Raw genomic sequence first — 21,407 nt, 5'->3', positions numbered from 1 at the left:
GAAAGCAGGGAATGACCCTTTCTTGATAACTTGGAGTTCTTTTTAGCTAGATTAGGAGAGAGAAAGAAATTTTGTCCATATGCAAAGAATGAGAGATTCTTTTCTAGCTGATTAACAATACTCTCATTAGCCATTTTAGTTTTTCTTCCTGGGGAGAGCAACTCCTGACCTTGGCTGAACTGTGGGTCCATAGACAAAGGGTCTCACCTGATGTAAACCATTTTATTCCTAAGTGCATCCTATTTTGGGATAAACAGAGGTGGATAGCTTTTCTCATTTTTGAGGGCTGGAAGGAATCACTAGTTATTAATCATTCATACCAGACCTGTTCTATATATCCCCTACAGTACCTGCTAAACAGTTTGCAGAAACAGCGCCTTCACTTCCAGTATTTTGTTTTTCTATCTAGAAGTTCAGTCAAATTCAAATAGGATCCCCTAGCCGTAGTGGCATTTAGAAACACGAGTTTTTATAACTTAGTTCATCACAAACTGCAAATCTAAAGTAGCAGTAGCACCATACTTACATTGGTTTTACAAACCCTCAACTCTATTTTAAATCAATAATTAAAAAAAAAAAAGTGATTTAAATCCTGATTTAAATTGTTCCCTCCTCCTCCTGCCACCAATGATGGGAGTAATTTAACTGAACCCCTTATTGGAAAGGATGCTGTCTTGCTTCAGGGACTTTCAACAAACTTCCGCTGCTCCAAGGGCAGGACTGAGGGGCACTGGCAGAGCTGTGTGGGGAGCCCAGGACTGGGATAGCAGTGGGGCTGGGCTGCGGGGCAGGAAAGACAGGTAGTGGCAGAGCAGGGAGCCAGGGACCAGGACTGGACTAGCAGGAGCCAGGCAGGGTGGGAGGTGCATCAGCTCTGTGCTGAGATGTATTAAACCTTGTTTCGTTTCCCACTTGGTCTCCCAGCTACACAGGGAAACGCCCCGTCTCCAACATGGTCATCGTTGACGTTAAGATGCTGTCAGGATTCGTACCTATGAAGTCATCAGTGAGAATGGTAATGGCCCGTTCTGTGTATGGGTCGCAGCCCCCCAGGGGTATCTGCCCCACAACCCAGTGGAGTCCAGTTCCCCACAACCCCAACCTCACCCAGTGGGCATCTAGGGCCCCTTGACTCCAACCCCACTCTGGCCCCGGTCAGCTCCCAACCCCAACCCCTCATTTTACCAGTGCAACCTGGCACCTCCCTAGTCCCTTGTCCAGCGTCAGACCCCCCCTTGTCTCCCGTCTCTATGACCTCATATCTTCTTTCTGACCCTCCCCTGATTCCCCACTCTTTCCCCGTCCCATCCCATCCCCCTGAGCTCCCACTCAGTGACTCCCTGATCAACTGTTACACACAGGGGGAGCAGGCCCAGTTGGAGGCACCTCACAGTCTCCCCTGGAGGGGGCAGTGCTCCTGTAAGGGGAAATCAGGCTGGGCTCGCGGGGTGCTTGGGAGAGAGAATGATGAGCCCCCACCTCCCTGCATCCCTCTGTTCTCCCCCAGCTCTAACACCCCCCCTCCCCTCCCCACACACACTCCTGAGCCCACCCTGGGCCCTGCATCTCCTCAGGGAGACTCAGACTCTGGGAGGTGTCCCTTGAGGGGTCCTGAGGTGTGATGCCATCAGACTAATGAAGCCTGTGAGCAGCACAGGGGAGGCAGTGCCCAGAGCCCAGCCCTGCCCACAGCCACAGCCCTCCCCTCAGGAGATGGGTCAGACAATGAGCTGAGGCTGCACTTGATTGTGCCCCTCAGGTCTCAAACCGTGATACTTCACATCTCAGTCCACCAGCTGGGTGGGGCCATACATAGGCGGGGCATGAAACCCCCATTCGAAGAGGCTAGCCCCCGCTCTGCCCCTTCCACCCAAGGCCCCACCCCTGCCCTGCTCCTTTTGCCTGAGGCCCCACCCCCATGCCCCCACACTCTCACCCACTGGGGCCAGAGGAGCCCTGAGCCCCCCACCACAATCAGAGGAACTCCAGCTGGCCTGGCGAAGCAGCCCTAATCCCCAGCTCTGGAGGAGCTCAGAGCCCTGCTGCAGCCCAGCCCTGGGGCCACGGCTGGGCGCATTAGCGGAGGTTTGGGGATGCTTAGCCTCTCCCAGCCTGCATTATGCATTGCCCATGGGGCCACAGTACAGATATTGCCTCTTCCTTTAAAGCAGCAGCCAGAGGCACGGACTTTCTGGTTTCCCCGAGAGTGCTTGACCCCTGCTGTCCCCAGGCCCTGTCTACACTTGCCACCTTCCCCAAGGATTGCCGCCGCCCTGCCTCTTCGCACCCCATTCCACCCCCTCCCCCGAGCCCACCCTGCCCTCGTTCTGCCTCTTCCTGCCCCTGCTTCTCTCCCTCCCCCCCCAGAGCCTCCTGCACACCACTGAACAGCTGACCACCAGTGGGTGGGAGGTGCTGGGAGGGGGGAAGGGGAGGAGCTGATCAGTGGGCCACCATTGGGTGCAGAGCACCCACTATTTTTTTCCAGGGGTTCTCCAGCCCCAGAGCACCCACAGAGTCAGTGTCTATGGCACCAGCCAAGAATCACAGAGCTATAGGATAGAGCCCTGTGTGGGACTAGTGTAGAGCTCTGCAATGGGATTGGGATCCCGCAGGACCCGTTACCATAACAGCTGGAGCGGGATTAAAAAATAGTCCCACACAGGACTCTACTGTAGGAATGGGAGGGACCACAAGAGGTCATCAAGTTCAGCCGCCTGTGAGGAAGCAGGACCACGTAAACCTAGCTTATCCCTGATAGGTGTCTGTGTAACCTGTCCTTAAAAATGTCCAGGGATGGGAAATCACAGCCTCCCTTAGAAGCCTGTGCCAGTGCTTAATTACCATTACAGTTAGGTTAGATTTAGGAAAAAATTTCTAACTCTCCCTTGCTGCAAATTAAGCCCATTACTTCTTGTCTTACCTTCAGTGGACTTGGAGAACAATTGATCACCATCCTCTTTATAACAAACCTTAAGGATATTCAAATATGTTATCAGGTCAGGTTCCCCCTCAGCCTTCTTCTCTCAAGACTAAACATGCCCAGAGTTTTTAACCTTTCCACATAGGTCAGATCGTCTACATTTTTAATCATTTTTGTTGCTGTTCTCTGGACTCTCTCCAATTTCTCCACATCTTTGCTAAAGTGTGGTGCCCAGAAGTGGACACAGTACTCCAGCTGAGGCCTCACCAATGCCAAGTAGAGTGGTATAATTACATACCATGTCTTACATATGACAGTCCTGTTAATATACCCCAGAATGATATTAGCCTTTTTCACAACTGCATTACATTGCTGACTTATATTAAATTTGTGATCCTCTATAACCCACAGATCCTTTTCAGCAGTACTACCCCCTAGCCAGTTATGCCTCATTTTAGAGTTGTGCATTTAATTTTTCCTTCCCCAGTGTAGTATTTTGTATTTGTCTTTATTGAATTTCATCTTGTTGGTTTAGGACCAATTCTCTAATTTGGCAAGGTCGTTTTAAATTCTAATCCTGTCCAAAGTGCTTACAGCCCCGCCCAGCTGGTGTCATCCACAGATTTTAGAAGCATGCTCTCCACTCTATTATCCAAGTGATTAATGATCATGTTGAATAGTACCAGACCCAGGACTGACCACTGCAGGACCCCACTAGATACACCCTACCAGTTTAACAGCAAACCGTGGATGACTGCCCTTTTAGTACAATCTTTCAACCACTTGTGTATCCATCTTATAATAATTTCATTTAGACCACATTTCCCTGATTTTCTTATGAGAATGTCATGTGGGACTGTGTCAGAAGCCTTATTAAAATCAAGATATATGATGACTACTGCTTTCCTCTCCCTCCCCGCCCCCACTATCCACTGGTCCCGTAACCCTCTCAGAGAAGAAACTGAGGTTGGTTTGGCATGATTTGTTCTTGACAAATCCATGCTGGCTTTATCTTGTAATCCTGTTACAAGTTGACTGTTTAATAATTTCTTCTGCTATCTTTCTGGGTATGAATGTTAGGCTGACTGGTCTATGAATTCCTGGGTCCTCTTTGTTCCCATTTTTAAAGATAGATACTCTGTTTGCCTGCCTCCAATCCCCTGGGAAATCACCCGTCCCCCAAGAGATCTCAAAGATAATTGCTAAGAGTTCTGAGATTGCTTCAGCATCCCATTGCTTAGGGCTCTGGGGTGGTTCGAAGGGGGCTCAGTTACATCCTGCTTCTCTCTCTTTACCGCTGGCAGCTGGAAGGACATCACCACATCCACCGCACAGAACTGAGCACCAACCACGTGCTGCTCTACATGGAGCAGGTGAGCACTCACAGGGGGCCGGGATGGGCCAGGGAGAGTCACCCCCTGACATACCTTTGATAGAGGCACTGAGCGGGGATCTCTCGGGTGTTGGCCGGGGAAAACAAACCCATGTATTGCTGCACAGCTGCTGCTGCTCCCCAGCATTTCTGTGCAGCTCTTCCTGTTCCCCCCCAACATATAAAGCTGGGGCCTTCCTGTTCTCCCTCCAGCCTATGGGTACCAGGAAGAGCAGCTTGTACCTGGGGGATAGGGATCGGGGCAGCAGGGCTTCTCCCTCAGGGCCTGAATCCCTGCCAGGTCCTGCAGCCAAGGGGGGCAGATGCTGGACCAGCAGAATGAGGGGTGGGGAGATGGGGAAGGAAAGGGAGAAGTGGCTCAGAGTTGCCTCCTGAGTCTCGTCTGTTTCCCCCACACACACCCCAGGTGAGCAATGTGACTCGGAGCTTCTCCTTCGCGGTGGAGCAGGACTTCCCCGTGCAGAGCCTGAAGCCGGCACTGGTGAAAGTGTACGATTACTACGAAATGGGTGAATGTGGGGCAGTGCTGGGGGGACGTTAGCTCCCATGAGCCTGTCACAGGGACGGGAGAGGCCACAGTCAGAGCCACAGGGGACCCACTGGGCTCGGAATTATGTTTGGCCTCGTTCTCTCGATGATCCACCTCCCCACTCCCATGCTGCTTCCTGAGGGTGGGGACAGGCCTGGGGCTGAGCTGGGAACCTCACGCGAGCACTGCCTGTTCAGCGACTGCCCACGCAGTTTCAAGGGCAAACCCCATTCCCTTCTCCTTCCGCTTCCAACCCGAATGGCCCTGCCGCCACCATCCCTGACACTGGTTTGCCCCACGCAGACAGCATCCCCCTCATCTCTGGACATAACAAGCCCATCTCAGCAGCGTCACCCCTCTCCCAGATGAGAGTGTGGGGCACACCGGGATTATGGGCGAGGGATCATATTCCACTGGCCTCGTGCTCGCACCATGAGCCCCAGACCCCTCCCGCACTGTAGAGGGAAGGTGCCAACCCAGGTGGGTTAGAGCCAAAAGGATCTGGGAGGGTCCTGGGTTCAGATCCTGGCCTGAGATCCCAGCTCTGGGTGTGATCTGGGGGAGGCACATTCACTCCTCTGTTCCCAGCTAGGAAATTGGGGTGACAAAACCAGAGCCCAACGGCAACCCTGGCGGTCATGTGTCAGACGAGGTGCAAACGGCCATAGGGTACCTGGCACAGACCCGCTGGAGATGCTTGTTGTGCTGTAGCCTTGGGGTAACTTTTGCCTTCCTCCCATGGAGTCCAGCTGAGGTTCCCCCTGTGCCCCTGGAGACAGGGCTCCCTCCTCTCCTGCCTGAGATCTCTGGTGCGGTGCCAGCTCTCTGCTGCAGGGCCTGGTGGAAGTGCGAGGAGTCCTGCTTGGGTCTCACACAGCCCTGATCACATCTCCCTTCCCTTGTGTCTTCCAGATGAATTTGCCATCGCTGAGTACAGCGCCCCCTGCAGCAAAGGTAGCGTATGAAGAGCCATTTCCTCCCCTCGTCCTGCTCACAGCACCCCCGGATCTACTCCCCACTGCGAGAGCTCAGCTCCAGGCGTGCATCCCCGGTGCAGTCGGAGCTGGTGGCTTTTTCCCCCTGCACAGGGGTTTGTTGCCTGCACTGATGGCGTCTTTGCTTATTCCGGGGGACAGATGCTCCTTTCATCCCTCACTTTACACATCTCCCTGCTGCAGCCTCTGCCTCGTGAGCCGTATTGAAACTGTGTCATTGCAGTGGTTTATGAGAGGCACTTCCAGGGGCGGGGCGAAGGCTCCAGCCCAATCAGAGCCAGCAAGTCCCTGCCATCTCCCTGGGTCACTTGTCTGTGTGACGTTTTCAGAGATGGGCTGTCCGGGCTCAGATCAAATAAGAACCTGAGACCGCTCAGCCTGTCCTCTAAGCTCAGACCCCTTGCACCCCCCTTTCCCCAGCAGCTGGGTCTGAACTTCCTGCTTCTCGGTAGGATCAGAGGAGCCAAAATATCCGTGACAGGGAGGATCAGAGAGTGAATGAAAGAACCAAAGCACAGGAGAGCCAGACAGACAGAGGTGGGGAGGGTCTCCCAGCAGCAGGACTCAGCAGAAGCCTCCTTTTCCCAACCCTTGTTCTGCAGGTCTGAGAGGCCCAGGGAAGGATCTCAGCATCCAGGGGCTTCTCTGGGCTCCATTCCCCCTGGTGCTGATCCACAGGCAGCTGCTCAGTCCCAGTGCAGGGAGCTCCCTTCCCTCCCCTGGGCACTGCTGGCTCTTGTGTAAATGGATTCACTCCAGTCTGTGTTGGGTCCCATAGGAACAAAGGGGCAGGGAGAGAACGTGCTCCTCGGATCCGCACCTCGCTCCCGAAGTCAATGTCTGAGCTGAGCCTCAGCATGTCTATGGCACCGAGTATCTTGTGGCCCCACGTCCATCCCAGCTGGGCTGTCTCCCTGCCACATGGCTGCTCTGCAGTGTCAGACACAGCAGGGATGGTTCCAGCCAGACCCTAGGCTGACACAGCCAGCGCTGGATCCTGTCCTGCACCTCCCCAGCGCTCTGAGACACTCTGTGTGGAGGCAGATGAGGCATGGCCCTGCCCCTGGTGGGGAGACGTCAGGGCCATGGAATCTCCTGCCTGGGGCCCTGGCAGTGCTGTGCTGTGCTGTGCTCCCTGCGGTAGAGCAGCCGTGCCCAGCCCTGGATGCGTGTTTTTGGCTCTGTGCCCAAGCCTAGGGGAGGCGTGGCAATTCTCTTCTCTAAACCCCTCCTGTTCCTGCTCCTTTTCCCCTCACAGTGGGAGCCGAGCAGAGCAACGTGTGAGGGATTGAGTCATGTTCCCAGCCTCCCGCGTCCCACCTGCTTAGCCCCTGCGCAGGCCGAGGTGGATGGATGGAGCAACAGAGAGAAAACAGCAGCAAAAAGAGGGAAACAAACATTACAAATAAATGAATTCACCAACCTGACCAATGGCTCCTGGCCTCTCTGTTCCCAACCCCCTTATCCCTGTTCAGCCCCAGATCACAGCTTCACCCAAGACTTCTCAGGTCAAGGTGTGTCCCATCCAGCTAGGGCTCTGCCCTGCGCAGCCAGCCGGGGGAAAGGGTCTGTGGGAAAAGATCTGCTAAGCACCATTGTGTCCAATAGCCCTCACCTTTTCCAGCTAGCAACTAGTGCGGGATTTTCCATACTTGTAAACATGAACTGTGGGACTGTAGAGTCTCTCTGCCCGCTACAGGCTATAAACAGAAATACTCAGCTATGAGCCGGGGCCTGATACGGCTAACATGTAATGGGGTCTCCTTTGGCTGAAGTGGTCAAGGCCCATGCGGAGCTGCTCCCCCCCAGCCCCTCTCCTCCCCCTCCCTCCTGCGTGGAGCTGCCCCCCCCCCCACGGTTCCTCTTCTTCCCCCCCATTTTATACATGGGTATAGTGAAACACCCAAAGGTTAAGTGACTTGCCTACAGTCACGCACAAAGTCAATCAAGTATCATTGCTAGTTAGAAAACTCAAGAGTCCTGCCTGCCAATCTCCAACACTTATGATAGATATTGTTTTAATTAAAAAAAACCCCTCATGTCTCAGCTATTACAATATTCAGCACTTATGCAGAGTTCTCTGCCATAATGTTGTATTATGTGTACAGACCCCTGCAACTGTCCACACTCACTGACCTGAAACTACAGGCTCTAAAACTACTGTCACAAGTATCAGCAGGGTTATTAATTCAAAACCATACAATTTATTGACAAGATGACAACTTTAAAGATAGCCACCTTCTAAGTGCATTGAACCACTTATTTTCATTCATATTTAAACCTGCCACCCCCGATCCTGCCCTGCAGACCTGAACTCCCAGCATTCTCAGGACACATGCTGATCCCTAGTGGCCACTGCTGATATCCAGCACCTCCCTCCTCTCTTAACCTGTGAGTCCCTCTCTGCATTGGACCTGGACTGGAACCAAAGACCATCTTGGAAGCAACATTACCAGCCCAAGCAGTCAAAAATCATGAGTTAGACCCCCCAGAATCACAGGCTCTATCGCCGCCGCTTCATTCATTCTTCGGTGGTAATTTGGCAGCAGGCCCTTCCCTCCAAGAGGGATTGAGGGACCCACCACCAAATTGCCGCCGAAGAGCCGGCCCTGGGGTAGGGCACAATTTTATATTCTTGCCTTGGGCGCAAAAATACCTAGTAACGGCTCTGCAACCATGTCAAATTTTGGTGGTGCCCAGACCCCGCCCCCACCCAAACTCCACCCCCCTCACCCACCCGCCCAAGGCTCTGGGTGAGGGAGGAGGTCTGGGGTGCAGGCCCAAGGCTGGGGCAGGGGATTGGGGTGTAGGCTCTGGGAGGGAGTTTGGGGATGGGAGGAGGTGCGAAGGGGGGGTGCAGGTTCTGGGAGGGAGTTTGGGGATGGGAGGGGTGCAGAGGGATGGGGTGAAGGCTGTGGGTTGTGGCTGCAGGTGAGTGGTTTGGAGTGTGGGAGGGGCTCAGGGCGAGAGTAGGGGTGAGCGCTCTGTCTGGGGCTGGGAATGGGAGGTTTGGGGTGTGGAAGGGGCTCAGGGCTTGGGCAGAGGGTTGGGGTGTGGGGGGATGAGGGCTCTGGCTGAGACTGGGAATAAGGTGTTTGGGGTGCTGGAGGGGCTCAGAGCTCGGGCAGAGAGTTGAGGGTGCAGTGGGGGGTGAAAGCTCTGACTGGGGGTATGGGCTCTGGGGTGGGGCAGGGCTGGGGATGAGTTTGGGGTGCAGGCAGTCTGCTCCAGGATAGGGGCCAGAGAGGAGGACTCCCCCCAGCCCTTTCCCTGCCGGCAGCAGCAAGCTCTGGGGGAGGAGCCCCCCTTTCCTGCCCCCCCAGCAGCACACTCACCCCCACCACTGTCACTGCATGTGCTCCTAGGGCCTCTCTCAGGTACAGGAATCTCTCTCGCCTCCTCCGTGGTGGGTGCCAGGGGGTGCTGTGTGCGCCTCCTCCCCTGCTGTTGCCCCTGACTAGCCTCACTGGGGGGTGAGGGATGGGGCTGCCTCCTTGCCCAGCATGGGGCAGGAGCAGTGACTGCGGTCTGAGGGGGAAGGGCAGGCTCAGAGTCAGTCTGCCCTGGCAGTAGAGTTTGGGGCACTAGGACCCAGCGGCAGCAGTTCCTGCAGGGAGGCAGCATGGAGCTGCAGGGGAGAGACAGTGACTCTCTGCTCAGGGCCCCGGGAAGGAGGGGGGGGCAGCAAGTCGGGGCCGGGGGACACTCGGGGGAGGCGCGGGGGGGCGGCGGGGAGATCACCCTAAATATCTCTGTGCCAGCAGCTTTTTTTTTTCTCTGCCGCTTTCTGCGCCCCTCACCTTTGTGCGCCCGAGGCAAGTGCCTCACTCACAGGGCTGTAGCAACCCATTAGGGACCTAGGTGGTCGCCTAGTGTCACGGAGTGTGGGGGAGACCAGGCCCTGCACCCCCGGCTTCCAGTGATTCACCATGACTCTCAGCCAGCCAGTTGAACAGAAGGTTTATTTAGACGACAGGAACACAGTCCAAAACAGGTCTTGCCGGTACTGACAACAGCACCCTCCCCCTTTAGTTAGGTCCATCTGGGGGCCCCAGGGAGGCCACAGCCCCGTCGGGTCCCCACTCCCCATCTTCCAGCCAGCTCCCAAACCTCCACACTCCCTTCAGCCTCCTCCTTTCTGGCCTTTTCCCGGCTCCTCCCCCAGCCTTTGTGTCTTTGTCCAGTTTCCTGGGCAGAGGTGTCACCTGGCCTCCAACCCCCGTCCTGGGTTCTCATGTTACATGCTCAGGTATCCTCCCTTCCCCAATGCAGGCAGCCCCAGCAAAACTCCCCTGCAACCTTCCCAGGTCAATACTCCCCACTCAGCATTCAAATAACACATCAAGAACATTCCCACTTCGTCACACCTAGGACGCTACAATTTGGGGGGTGGCGACCGCGGTGGTATTTTTGCGGTGGGACCTTCCGCCGCCTCTGTGGGGGGCGGCATTTCGGGGCGGGACCTTCCGCCACCTAGGGCGGCAGAAAAGCTGGTGGCGCTCCTGCTCACTCGCCTCGCCCTTGTTACGGCACTGCATGGTTGTGAGCCACTCTAGGCAACGTGACAGATGGGGTAGTGGTAAGTTGGTGTGGAGTTGGCAGAGACTGACATAGAATTGAATGTCCTTTCTGGACAATTTCAGCAGCCAACCTGTAAGTGGGAATTGCAGCCCTTGCATCCACAAAAAAAGGAATGGCAAGTGTCACGAGAAGGAGTAAAGATTCTCCATAACTAGTCCAGGACTCTCAACCACAGCATCAAACTCCAGCCTGAAGAAGAATGCATGTTGTTATTACATAGGAAGAAGGACGTCTCTTCTTGTGAGCACAATCAGAGCCTGCCTGCTCTTAACATGTCTTTATCTGTAATGCAGTGTAGTGTCTAATAAGCTGGCTGTTTGGTTAGAGAAGGTGTTTACTAGAAACCACCATCCTTTCTCTCTCTTCCTTCCTCTGCCCATGATTACATTTTCACTTCTACATCCAGGAAGCTGGTTTGTGGGGAAGACTAAAATAGCAGTGGTTTCCTGAGCTGTGATTGCTTTTCAACACATGACAACTGGAATCCAAGCATCCTGCCAGCCATAGGTACCGACTCATGGAAAAAAATTAGTGGGTGCTCAGCACCCCCCGGCAATAGTGGTGCTGCGGCCCCAGCCACGGATCAGCAGTTCCAGGGCAGCCCTGCCCCCACTGATCAGCTGGTAGGCGACTGTGCTTATCAGCTGTTTGGCAGGCTCCCCTGAATGCAGCCCTGCTCCCCATCAGCTGTTTTGTGGCCCCTGAGCTGGCTGCAGCAGGGGCTGACCCAGCCCTGCTTCAGCCCTCAGTGGGGAGTGGGGCCTCTCCTCCAGCAGCCTCGGGGAGCTGCTGCAGCCAGGGTTAGTGGTAGGTGAGCAGGGAGTGCAGGACTCCCTCTGCTCTGCAGAAGCCTTGCCTAATCAGCAGCAATGAGATGCTGCTCACGTGGGTCGCCCTGCCTCCTACCCAGATCTCCTGGGCAGTCTCCAGCTCCCAGCCTGTTCCAACTGCAGGCAGCACTAGGTGAGTCTCCTTCCAGGCAGAGGGAGCCTGGGGCTTGGGGTGGTGTGGTCCACTGCAGTGTCAGGAGTCCACCATGGGTGCAGTTTGGGGGGCCCATGCGGAGTCACTGCCACTGCCTTCCCCCATTTCTGCGAGGGCTAAGCTGCTCTGCCTGGGTGGGGAGGTGTCTGTCCTCGGGGGTGCCACTTAGGGGGCAAAAGGGGGACTGTCCTAGTCCCCCAGGATAGTAAAAATGTGGGGGGAAATTTGTCTCTCTCATTCCTTCCTTGCACACATGTATCCTTTATCCAAAATACTCAATTGGCACTGAAGTTAAATAGTTATTAACAAAATCAGATAGAACACAGAGTTTTTTGCCCACAAAAGCTTATGCTCAAAAAATGTGTTAGTCTCTAAGGTGCCACAAGTATTCCTCATTCTTTTTGTTCTCCTGTTGTAATTGATTGACAATTGCTTGTTAAATGATTGTAAATGCTAATCTAGACCCACACATTTGCAGAGTATCAGGACATGGGGGCTCAGCTTGGACAAACCACAAAACTTGGTGGTCCAGAACAAACATTTGTGGAGAGCCTCAGTTATCAACATAATTAGCATTTACAATCAATTAGCTAAAATTATAACAAGGCCACCAATTCTAGTCTAGACAAAGCCAAAGTATGAGTACTCCAGGCTAGACAGGACCTAGATTTTTAATATAAAAGGAGGCAACATAAATGTATCTTCCCTACCCCCAAAAAACCCAAACAAACAAACATACAAACAAAAAAAACAAGGAGTCTGGTGGCACCTTAAAGACTAACAGATTTATTTATTGTTAGTCTTTAAGGTGCCACCAGACTCCTTGTTGTTTTTGTAGATACAGACTAACACGGCTACCCCCTGATACTTGACAAACAAAAAAACCCACCTAGACCCCCAAATCATTATGCCTTCTTTACACAAGAGAAGAAAATCAAACAATGGCACAGTCTCAGTTATTGCCCCTTTTATAGATCACCTTTAAAAATGAAATTATCCTTTACATTCCTAATTCCTCAAAATCAGGGTAACTGCTGACTTTGTAGGACTGGAGCTAGATGTGGAAATATGTCCGTTTCCACCATGGCATGTACATATAGAATAGAGTGCTGGGAGCATGACATAATAGGTTAGGGTAAGAAAGTTGATTAGGGGAAAGGCCCTTAAAAAACCTTGTCTTGAAAATAGCCACACGGTTGGTTTAGTAGTCAAGATTGTTTTATGTTGTTGTCATAAATATAGAGGGAAGGGTAGCAACCTTTATGTATATAGTAGCATAAAATCCCTCCTTGGCAGCTGTACTGGATTGCTTTACCTGTAAGGGGTTAAGCAGTTCAAGTAACCTAGTTGGCACCTGACCAGAAGGACCAATGAGGAAAGAAGATACTTTCAAATTTGTGGGGGAAGGGTTTGTTGTTGTTCTCATTTGTTGTTCCCTCTCTGGATGGAGGGAGAAGCCAAGCAGGTACAATATCTCCTGAAAATATACCTGGACTAATCAGGGGGAGGGATAGCTCAGTGGTTTGAGCATTGGCCTCCTAAACCCAGGGTTGTGAGTTCAATCCTTGAGGGGACCACTTGGGGATCTGGGGCAAAATCAGTACTTGGTCCTGCTAGTGAAGGCAGGGGGCTGGACTCCTTGACCTTTCAAGGTCCCTTCCAGTTCTAGGAGATGGGATATCTCCATTATTATTATCTAAAATCACAGAAATTGTAAGTAGGGCAAGGAAATGCATTAGATTATCTTTTGTTTGGGCTTGTGAATTTTCCTATGCTACAGAGGTAGTTTTATTCTTGTTTTTGTAACTGTGAAGCTGAGCCAGAGGGTAATCCTCTGTGTTTTAAATCTTTGTATTACCCTGTAAAGTTACCTTCCATCTTGATTTTGCAGGTGTGATTCTTTTACTTTTTTCTTTATAAATAAAGTTTTTCTTTTAAGAACCTGATTGGTTTTTAGTGTCCTGAAGACAAAGGGTCTGGTCTGTGCTCACATTGCTAAGGCAATTGGTTGGTATATTATTCTCAAACCTCCCCAGGAAAGGGGGTGAAAAGGCTTGGGGGGATATTTTGGGGGATCCCTATTCCAAGTGACCCTTCCCTGAATTTTTGTGTAAATCACTTGGTGATAGCAGCAATACCATCCAAGGATAAGGAAAGGAATTTGTGCCTTGGGGAAGTTTTAACCTAAATTGGTAGACTATAAGCTTAGGGGGTCTTTCATGTGGGTCCCCACATCTGCACCCCAGAGTTCAGGGGGGTGGAATCCTGACACAGTCCCGCTAAAAAAATTATGCAACATCCACATTTTACACTTCTTATAACTTTTTTTTACACATACTTGGGGCCCAAACTATGGCTCTGATCCTGATATTACTCTCTTGGGATCAATCGTGGATAATTTCCACCATCCACTTCCCTTTTGGGAAAGCAATAATTAAAAAGCTATTATGGGGCTGGGGTAGAATTTATGGTCCAAATTTAGATCATTTGATCAAGATGTTTCCAATATATATCCTCCCCCCTGCATTATGAACTTCTATTAATTTTCAAAGTACTCTAAAATCCACATGCATAATGAGATTATCTAGGATATTTGTATGCCACAACAGGGGCAATGGGGCAAGTTTGGAGTAATTTGGTTCAGGCATTCCTCAGATACTGTTTCCCTTCCCCCCTCTCCCCCATAAAAATATTTTAATATTGCAGTTGCTCTAAAACTGATATGCATAGTGAGATTACCTTGAACAATGGTATTCCACAACTGAAACTGAGGTAGAGGGGAACTCCCATTGCGATGAATGGGTCATTTCACACCACCCAGGGCTATTGTGTTAGACTATTCATCTCTTTGGTGTGTCCTAATTCATCTGAGCACACTCCACTGAGATGAATGGGCCATTCCACACATCAACAGCTCTCCTGTACTGCAGAGGGCTACGGAGAGCCCCTTCCTTTGCACTAGCTCCCTGAAGTGGATACAAAGCCTGGGCTCCCTGCTATTCCTCTTGCAGCCTCCAGCCGGTAGATGTGCTCCTAAAAGCCCATCAGTTACCATCCCATCCTCCTTTCTTCCCAGGGCCCTTCCAGCCCTACCGCGGGCATGGTGGGGCCAGGAGGAGGGCAGAGCTGGTAGTTAATGTGACAGATCATCATTCCCCTCCCACAGGTGCCCTCCAAACATGCCCCCTAACTAATGCCTCTTCCTTCAGAAACAAGGGAAATTTAACTGCCCAAAAACATGGTTAACACAGGCCTTGTTTACACTACAGCGCCTTTGCCAGTATAGCTATCCTGGCAGAGTCCCTCCATAGAGACATGGGGTAAGCTGACAGGAGTTCTGTCAACATAGCTACATCACCTCACCAAACAACATTAGCTAAGTTGACACCATTCTTCTCATAGCATAATTGTGTCCACAGCAGGGTTTTTGCTAACATAGCTATGTCAGCCGGGGGTGTGAATTTTTTTTTTTTCTTCATGATTCTAGAGGACATAGATATGCTGGCAAACTTTGTAGTGTAGATTAAGGCCTTCAAAGTTAGGTCAACATAAGTCACCTTTCGTCAACCTAGTTGTGCATGAGGCTACACTCAGATTTGCCTCCTGCTGATGTAGGTGCCCCGTTATAGTGATACAGTAACACCACCTCCCCAAATGGTGTTGAGTCATGGTCGACCCTACTGTGGTTGACACAGTGCAAGTATAGACATTGCAGTCCTCCAGCAGCTGTCCCACAATGCCCAACACTGACCGGTCTGGTCACAATTGTAAATACCAATTCCCAGGGGTCACATACACCAGAAGCCAATTCCCCCCCTTTAAAAAGCCCACATATGTTTAGAATGATTGTCCAGCTTGCTGAGCACACCTAGCAGCTCTCCATGGCTGTTTGCAACTGCCCAACTGATTGTGCTGGCTACAGATGCTCCTCACACAGGGAACAGTGAGGTTAGGAAAACCTTGTTCACCAGACCTTAACACCCCACAAGGAACGCCCCTCCGTTTGAAATAGATAAAGATACATGCTAAACAATACATTCATTCAACTCGCCATAACGTAAAACCTTAACTTCTGGCCTCAGCAACACTAACATATTTATGGCTGACGCATGTAAACTGGCCATATATGCGACCATGGGGAATACATGAGACTCACCCCTGCTTGCTTAGTATCCTCTTCAACTCAAGAAATGTGTTTCAGATTCCTGCTGGCACTGCCAGTCTAACGTGCCTTCTCTGGCTTGTCAAATTGGGTTTATAACCGCTGGTGAACCACAGCGCCATTCATTTGACTGCTTCCCAGGCTGGTGAACCACCTGTGGTTCATAGAATCATAGAATCATAGATTGTCCTCAAGGAATCAATTATGAAACATTTAGAGGAGAGGAAAGTGATCAGGAACAGTCAGCATGGATTCACGAAGGGGAAGTCGTGCCTGACTAACCTAATTGCCTTCTATGATGAGATAACTGGCTCTGTGGATGAGGGGAAAGCAGTGGATGTGTTATTCCTTGACTTTAGCAAAGCTTTTGATACGGTCTCCCACAGTATTCTTGCCGCCAATTTAAAGAAGTATGGGCTGGATGAATGGACTGTAAGATGGATAGAAAGCTGGCTAGATCGTCGGGCTCAACGGGTAGTGATCAATGGCTCCATGTCTAGTTGGCAGCCGGTTTCAAGCAGAGTGCCCCAAGGGTCGGTCCTGGGGCCGGTTTTGTTTAATATCTTTATTAATGATCTGGAGGATGGTGTGGACGGCACTCTCAGCAAGTTTGCAGATGACACTAAACTAGGAGGCGTGGTAGATACACTAGAGGGTAGGGATCGGATACAGAGGGACCTAGACAAATTAGAGGATTGGGCCGAAAAAAACCTGATGAGGTTCAACAAGGACAAGTGCAGAGTCCTGCACTTAGGACGGAAGAATCCCATGCACTGCTACAGACTAGGGACCGAATGGCTAGGTAGCAGTTCTGCAGAAAAGGACCTAGGGGTCACAGTGGACGAGAAGCTGGATATGAGTCAACAGTGTGCTCTTGTTGCCAAGAAGGCTAACAGCATTTTGGGCTGTATAAGTAGGGGCATTGCCAGCAGATCGAGGAACGTGATCGTTCCCCTTTATTCGACATTGGTGAGGCCTCATCTGGAATACTGTGTCCAGTTTTGGTCCCCACACTTCAAAAAGGATGTGGAAAAATTGGAAAGAGTCCAGCGGAGGGCAACAAAAATGATTAGGGGTCTGGAGCACATGACTTATGAGGAGAGGCTGAGAGAACTGGGATTGTTTAGTCTCCAGAAGAGAAGAATGAGGGGGGATTTGATAGCAGCCTTCAACTACCTGAAGGGGGGTTCCAAAGAGGATGGAGCTCGGCTGTTCTCAGTGGTGGCAGATGACAGAACAAGGAGCAATGGTCTCAAGTTGCAGTGGGGGAGGTCCAGGTTGGATATCAGGAAAAACTATTTCACTAGGAGGGTGGTGAAACACTGGAATGCGTTACCTAGGGAGGTGGTGGAGTCTCCTTCCTTGGAGGTTTTTAAGGCCCGGCTTGACAAAGCCCTGGCTGGGATGATTTAGCTGGTCCTGCTTTGAGCAGAGGGTTGGACTAGATGACCTCTTGAGGTCCCTTCCAACTCTGATATTCTATGATTCTATGATTCTAACTGTGAGCACCAGAACTGGACATAGTATTCCATCAGCAGTCACACCAGTTTCTGTTTAACATTCTCCAGAGATACAAGTGGAATGGGAAAGAGTGTACTCACCATATGATGAGACTGCATCATCTGTTTTTCCCCCAAATTCAGCACAGAAATATATATTAGCATGTCTGCCTTTTCTGCATTATTATTGATAATTCTATCATATCCATCTAGCAATGGACCAATACCATTGTCAGGATTCTTTTTGTTCCTAATATATTTTAAAAACTCCTTCTTATTGTTCTTATTTCTGTTGCCATAGATATCTCCCTATGTCCCTTGATTTCCCTTATCAATTTTCTACAATTCCTAATTTCTGATTTATATTCATTACTATCAACTTCTCCTTTATTCCAATGGTTATGTATTTAATTATTATTATTTTTACAGCTGCCTTTAATTCTACACTAAACATTTTTTTTTAAAACTAGCACAGCCTTCTTCCTCAATTGTGGGCTTATGGCATTGGGGACATCTAGTAAGGTGTTGTTTAAAGATTCCCAATTATCATTCAGTTTTTTTGTTTTGATTAAATTCTTCCTTCCAGATGGTTTGGATTTGGCTCATAATTGTTTTCAGCGTTGTGAAATTGGCCCCACTAAAGCACCAATTATATATATTACTGGTCTGGACGGGTTTTTTGCTGTTTCTGCAGGGCACCCTGCTTCATCCCCCACATGGCGTCTGGTTGCCCTGACTTTCCTCACATTGTGCTTGGCATTGCTGCTAGGGCTGTTAGCCCTGGGAATTGTGTGTAACTATCAATACTTTTTTATCTGGTGAATTTCAGATAAAAGATGCCAGATTGCTATCTATCTCCTGTAGTCTGAAGTTGTTGATTTAACCATTGCACAGGTACAGCATGGGCAGTGGTAATGCAAGCTTTCCAGACACACTATCACCCATGAATGTACTTTACCGTGGTTGAGCTCCAGAGTAGTAGTATTGCTGCAAGTGACAATTTCTGTAGCCCATTCACTCCTTGACCTCTCTACCTAAATTGCCAAATGGAAGCCTTCTTGTGCCATCAAGTTATGATGCTGTTTTTTGTGATATGGAAACCTGTCCCATTAGGAACTGGATGACATCCACTAATTTATTTCACACTGAACACTTATAAGGTGGGGATGTTTTTCAGTTAATACTGACTTGCGCTGGATATTAATTGGTGACAAAATGGTGAAAGGCTCTGTATCCCATTAACAAGCCAGCTTATTTTATTTAAATTTTATTTTTAAATAGAAAAATTACACTAAACCTGTGATGTTAATACTAAGGGTTACTACCCAAAACAAGGCACAAAATTTAAACCAGATGAATAGAATAATGAAAAATTAAAAAAACAACAACAAGGAGTCTGGTGGCACCTTAAAGACTAACAAATTTATTTGGGCATAAGCTTTAGTGGGTAAAAAACCCACTTCTTCAAATTCTTCAGGTTTTTTACCCACAAAAGCTTATGCCCAAATAAATCTATTAGTCTTTAAGGTGCCACCAGATTCCTTGTTGTTTTTGTGGCTACAGACTAACATGGCTATCCCAATACAAAAATTTAAAGTGGACAAAGGCAGGAATAATTTTGATTTGTAAATTATGAGAATACAAAATGTTTTTTGTGAATTTCAGTTTTTCAGGTTTCCAGTGACTTCCAGAAGCAGATTGGAAACCTCAAGCGAAACCAGGAAATTCTGCAAACAAGTTCCTCAAAAAGGCCACAAGACATGAAAGACAATTTGTGTCTGAAAGGGGAAGAAAAAAATAAGAATAATGGTAAATAGGATTGTTATGCAAATGGACTCCTTTCCTTTATTCCAGAATAGATACAGGCTGGGCAATGGTTGTATAATTTCACCTATTCTCTTCCAATTACACCCCATTAAATGAGCTCTACACCTGCATTGAAAGGGACTACAACTAATTGTATGCAATTAGCAGAGAGGTGAGGTACAAGGGAATTCCTCCTTCATGATCCATTCAGTCCTTGTCTTCTCTGTTCAAATGGCTAAGAAAGCAAATAATTAATAATGACAGTTATTATTGTGATTTTGTGATGTTGACACCTGCCTCCTAGTAACTGAACTGGTACTTTCCAACTGATTTCACCTGGGCCATAAAATAGTATCAGATGATAACTGTCCACTAGTGATGTTGCTTAGTGGTCTGCATAACAGCTTGGAAGATTAAGGATCAACTTTCATTCAGTTTCTCTAAGACTGGGTCATGAAGTGTGAAAGAAGTAGCATGTTCAGAGTCTGGAGAAGCAGGAATGCTTTATATCACTCAGCAATAGAGCTGGGCAACTTTTTTTTTAATAGTAAATAATCAAATGGGTGTCCAAAATTACTCGTCAACTTAGGTTGAATTCAGCTAAATTAAAAAATAAGGGGAAAAAAAAAGTCAAATAAAAAAGTTTATTTTTATTTATTATACCTGTCCAGAAAGTATAAGAGGACTGGACAGGTATTTCCCAAATTGTTTTGGCAAAAACAAATTAAAAAATAAAATTCAGGCTAGATAAACAAAAGGATTTAGGTGCCATTCACAAAAGCAGAGTGATTCACAAAAGCAAAGAGCATGACTGGGAGAATGATTACAGTTTAGGTGCTAGGGCCCTCACCTGTGATGATGTAGTTTAATTCCCTGCTCCAAATATTTTTTAAATTATTTATACAGTGGAATGGCTTCAACAAAATAGACTAAGAGAAACTCATCCAAGAATAGCCTCTAGCGCACTCTGCTGGGATAGAGGAGATAGAGCTTCATATCAATGCATCGGTGCAGGAAACCCAAATATCCCCTCCAAATGAGTGCCCTACCTGTTGAGGTAAGGGTTCTAAGAGGGCCTCCTCCTCTGGCCATTTTCTCAATCTAGTCCTTTAAAAATGTCTGGAAACAAAACATTGTGGGATGAAGGAAACATTTTGTTCAACCCCAAACTGACTTTTTAGCAATTTTTTTCCATTTTTTCCAAGCTAACAATGTTTCATTTCTAAATGAATTCTTTCATTTTTAAATGTGGTTTCATTTAACATCAAGATTTTTTTTTTCAATTTTTCATTTCAGAGAGAAAATGAAAAACAAAACACTTCTGACTGGAAACTTTTTTTCAGATATTTTTGTTCAGACCCTAATCTAAAAAATGGTTTGGTTAGCTTTACTCTGCACTGCCCTCTTTGGCTAATTCAGGAACAATATTGATTGGCTTCTAAGGTGAATTCACTCTGGAACCTCAAGGGTGGAGTACAGTAGTTGTTTGCAAAATACTAGAAAAATAAGCAGAGCTGGAAAGATCATCGGAGTCTTTCATTGTGATGCCCAGAATCTCGGGGAGATGGGAAAAGTGATTTATTTCTGACCCTGGCTCTAGTGCCTAAGGCTACCAGTGGTCTGACTCTGGGGAAGAGGGATCGATAATCATTTTATAAATAGGTCCTTAAGCACAATGGTTCACCAGTGGAAAACATGAACACATTTTGTTTTTGAAATGGACAATGGAGTTTCATTTTCACCAGCACTAGTTTTGATCATATTGTAAGAGCAAGACATTTTCACATGCCTCCAGTAATGTCCCCTCTCTCTGAAACTGGAACCTAACACAGAGCATGAATGGGCTTTTCTAATCGAGCATCATTTATGGGAGGAAGGTCTTCAGCAAAGCAGAGGCTACTTTCATAAAGAGAAGGATCTCTGTGGAACAGCCCCTTTATGAACGTTGAGATAGTGTGTTTTTTCCAGAACTGTGCAAAAGGAATAATTGGAACAGTGCTTGAGGGAAGTCAGGTCTGTGTGTGGGTATAGAGAGTTTGGGAGGACAATTCTGTAAGTCTGGTTTCCCCCTAGGGCAGAGTTAAGATGTTAGTGTGTAGTCTGTATTGTAGGGTGGTTGCTCTAGTAGTGATGTGTGTTCCTAGGTTGAGGAGTAGAGCAGAGGTTCTCAAACTGTGGTCTGCAGACCACCTGTGGTCTGCGAACTACATTCAGGTGGTTCGCAGATAGTTCCCTCTAAGGTGCGCACCTGGGCAGCCACACACCAGAGAATGAAGGGCCACCCACCTAATTAGTGGATCCTCAGCAAATTTCAAGTGGTATGTGGAAAAAAAAAAAGTTTGAGAACCACTGGAGTAGAGGATATGTCCTGTTAGATGCCCTGACTTTTAACCACCTTGCTTTTGTGATTTTGCCTTAGGTATGTTATGTATGGACTATCCTCGACAGATAGTATAGGAGCAGATTCTCCTTGACACCGCTATGGCAGCCATTTACACTCCCTTTAAAGCACCATTACATTGTCAGAGTGGGGTA

General features: G+C 48.8%; 1 protein-coding gene across 1 annotated transcript in view; it reads left to right on the top strand.

Annotated features, from left to right (window-relative positions):
* The window catches only part of LOC128832258 (alpha-2-macroglobulin-like), a 75,494-nt gene that overhangs the window by 42,283 nt on the left and 11,804 nt on the right, over positions 1 to 21,407 (top strand). Inside the window, exons 25-30 of the mRNA XM_054019537.1 lie at positions 925 to 1,015; positions 4,228 to 4,296; positions 4,723 to 4,825; positions 5,758 to 5,799; positions 17,761 to 17,859; positions 18,732 to 18,875. Coding sequence (XP_053875512.1) covers positions 925 to 1,015; positions 4,228 to 4,296; positions 4,723 to 4,825; positions 5,758 to 5,799; positions 17,761 to 17,859; positions 18,732 to 18,875 — 548 coding nt within the window. The remainder of the gene's footprint in view (positions 1 to 924; positions 1,016 to 4,227; positions 4,297 to 4,722; positions 4,826 to 5,757; positions 5,800 to 17,760; positions 17,860 to 18,731; positions 18,876 to 21,407) is intronic.

This window comes from Malaclemys terrapin, chromosome 1, assembly GCF_027887155.1.
Source record: "Malaclemys terrapin pileata isolate rMalTer1 chromosome 1, rMalTer1.hap1, whole genome shotgun sequence".
NCBI lineage: Eukaryota > Metazoa > Chordata > Testudines > Emydidae > Malaclemys > Malaclemys terrapin.
The sequence above is the reverse complement of the archived record's forward strand: the minus strand, read 5'-3'. Positions and strand labels throughout refer to the sequence as shown.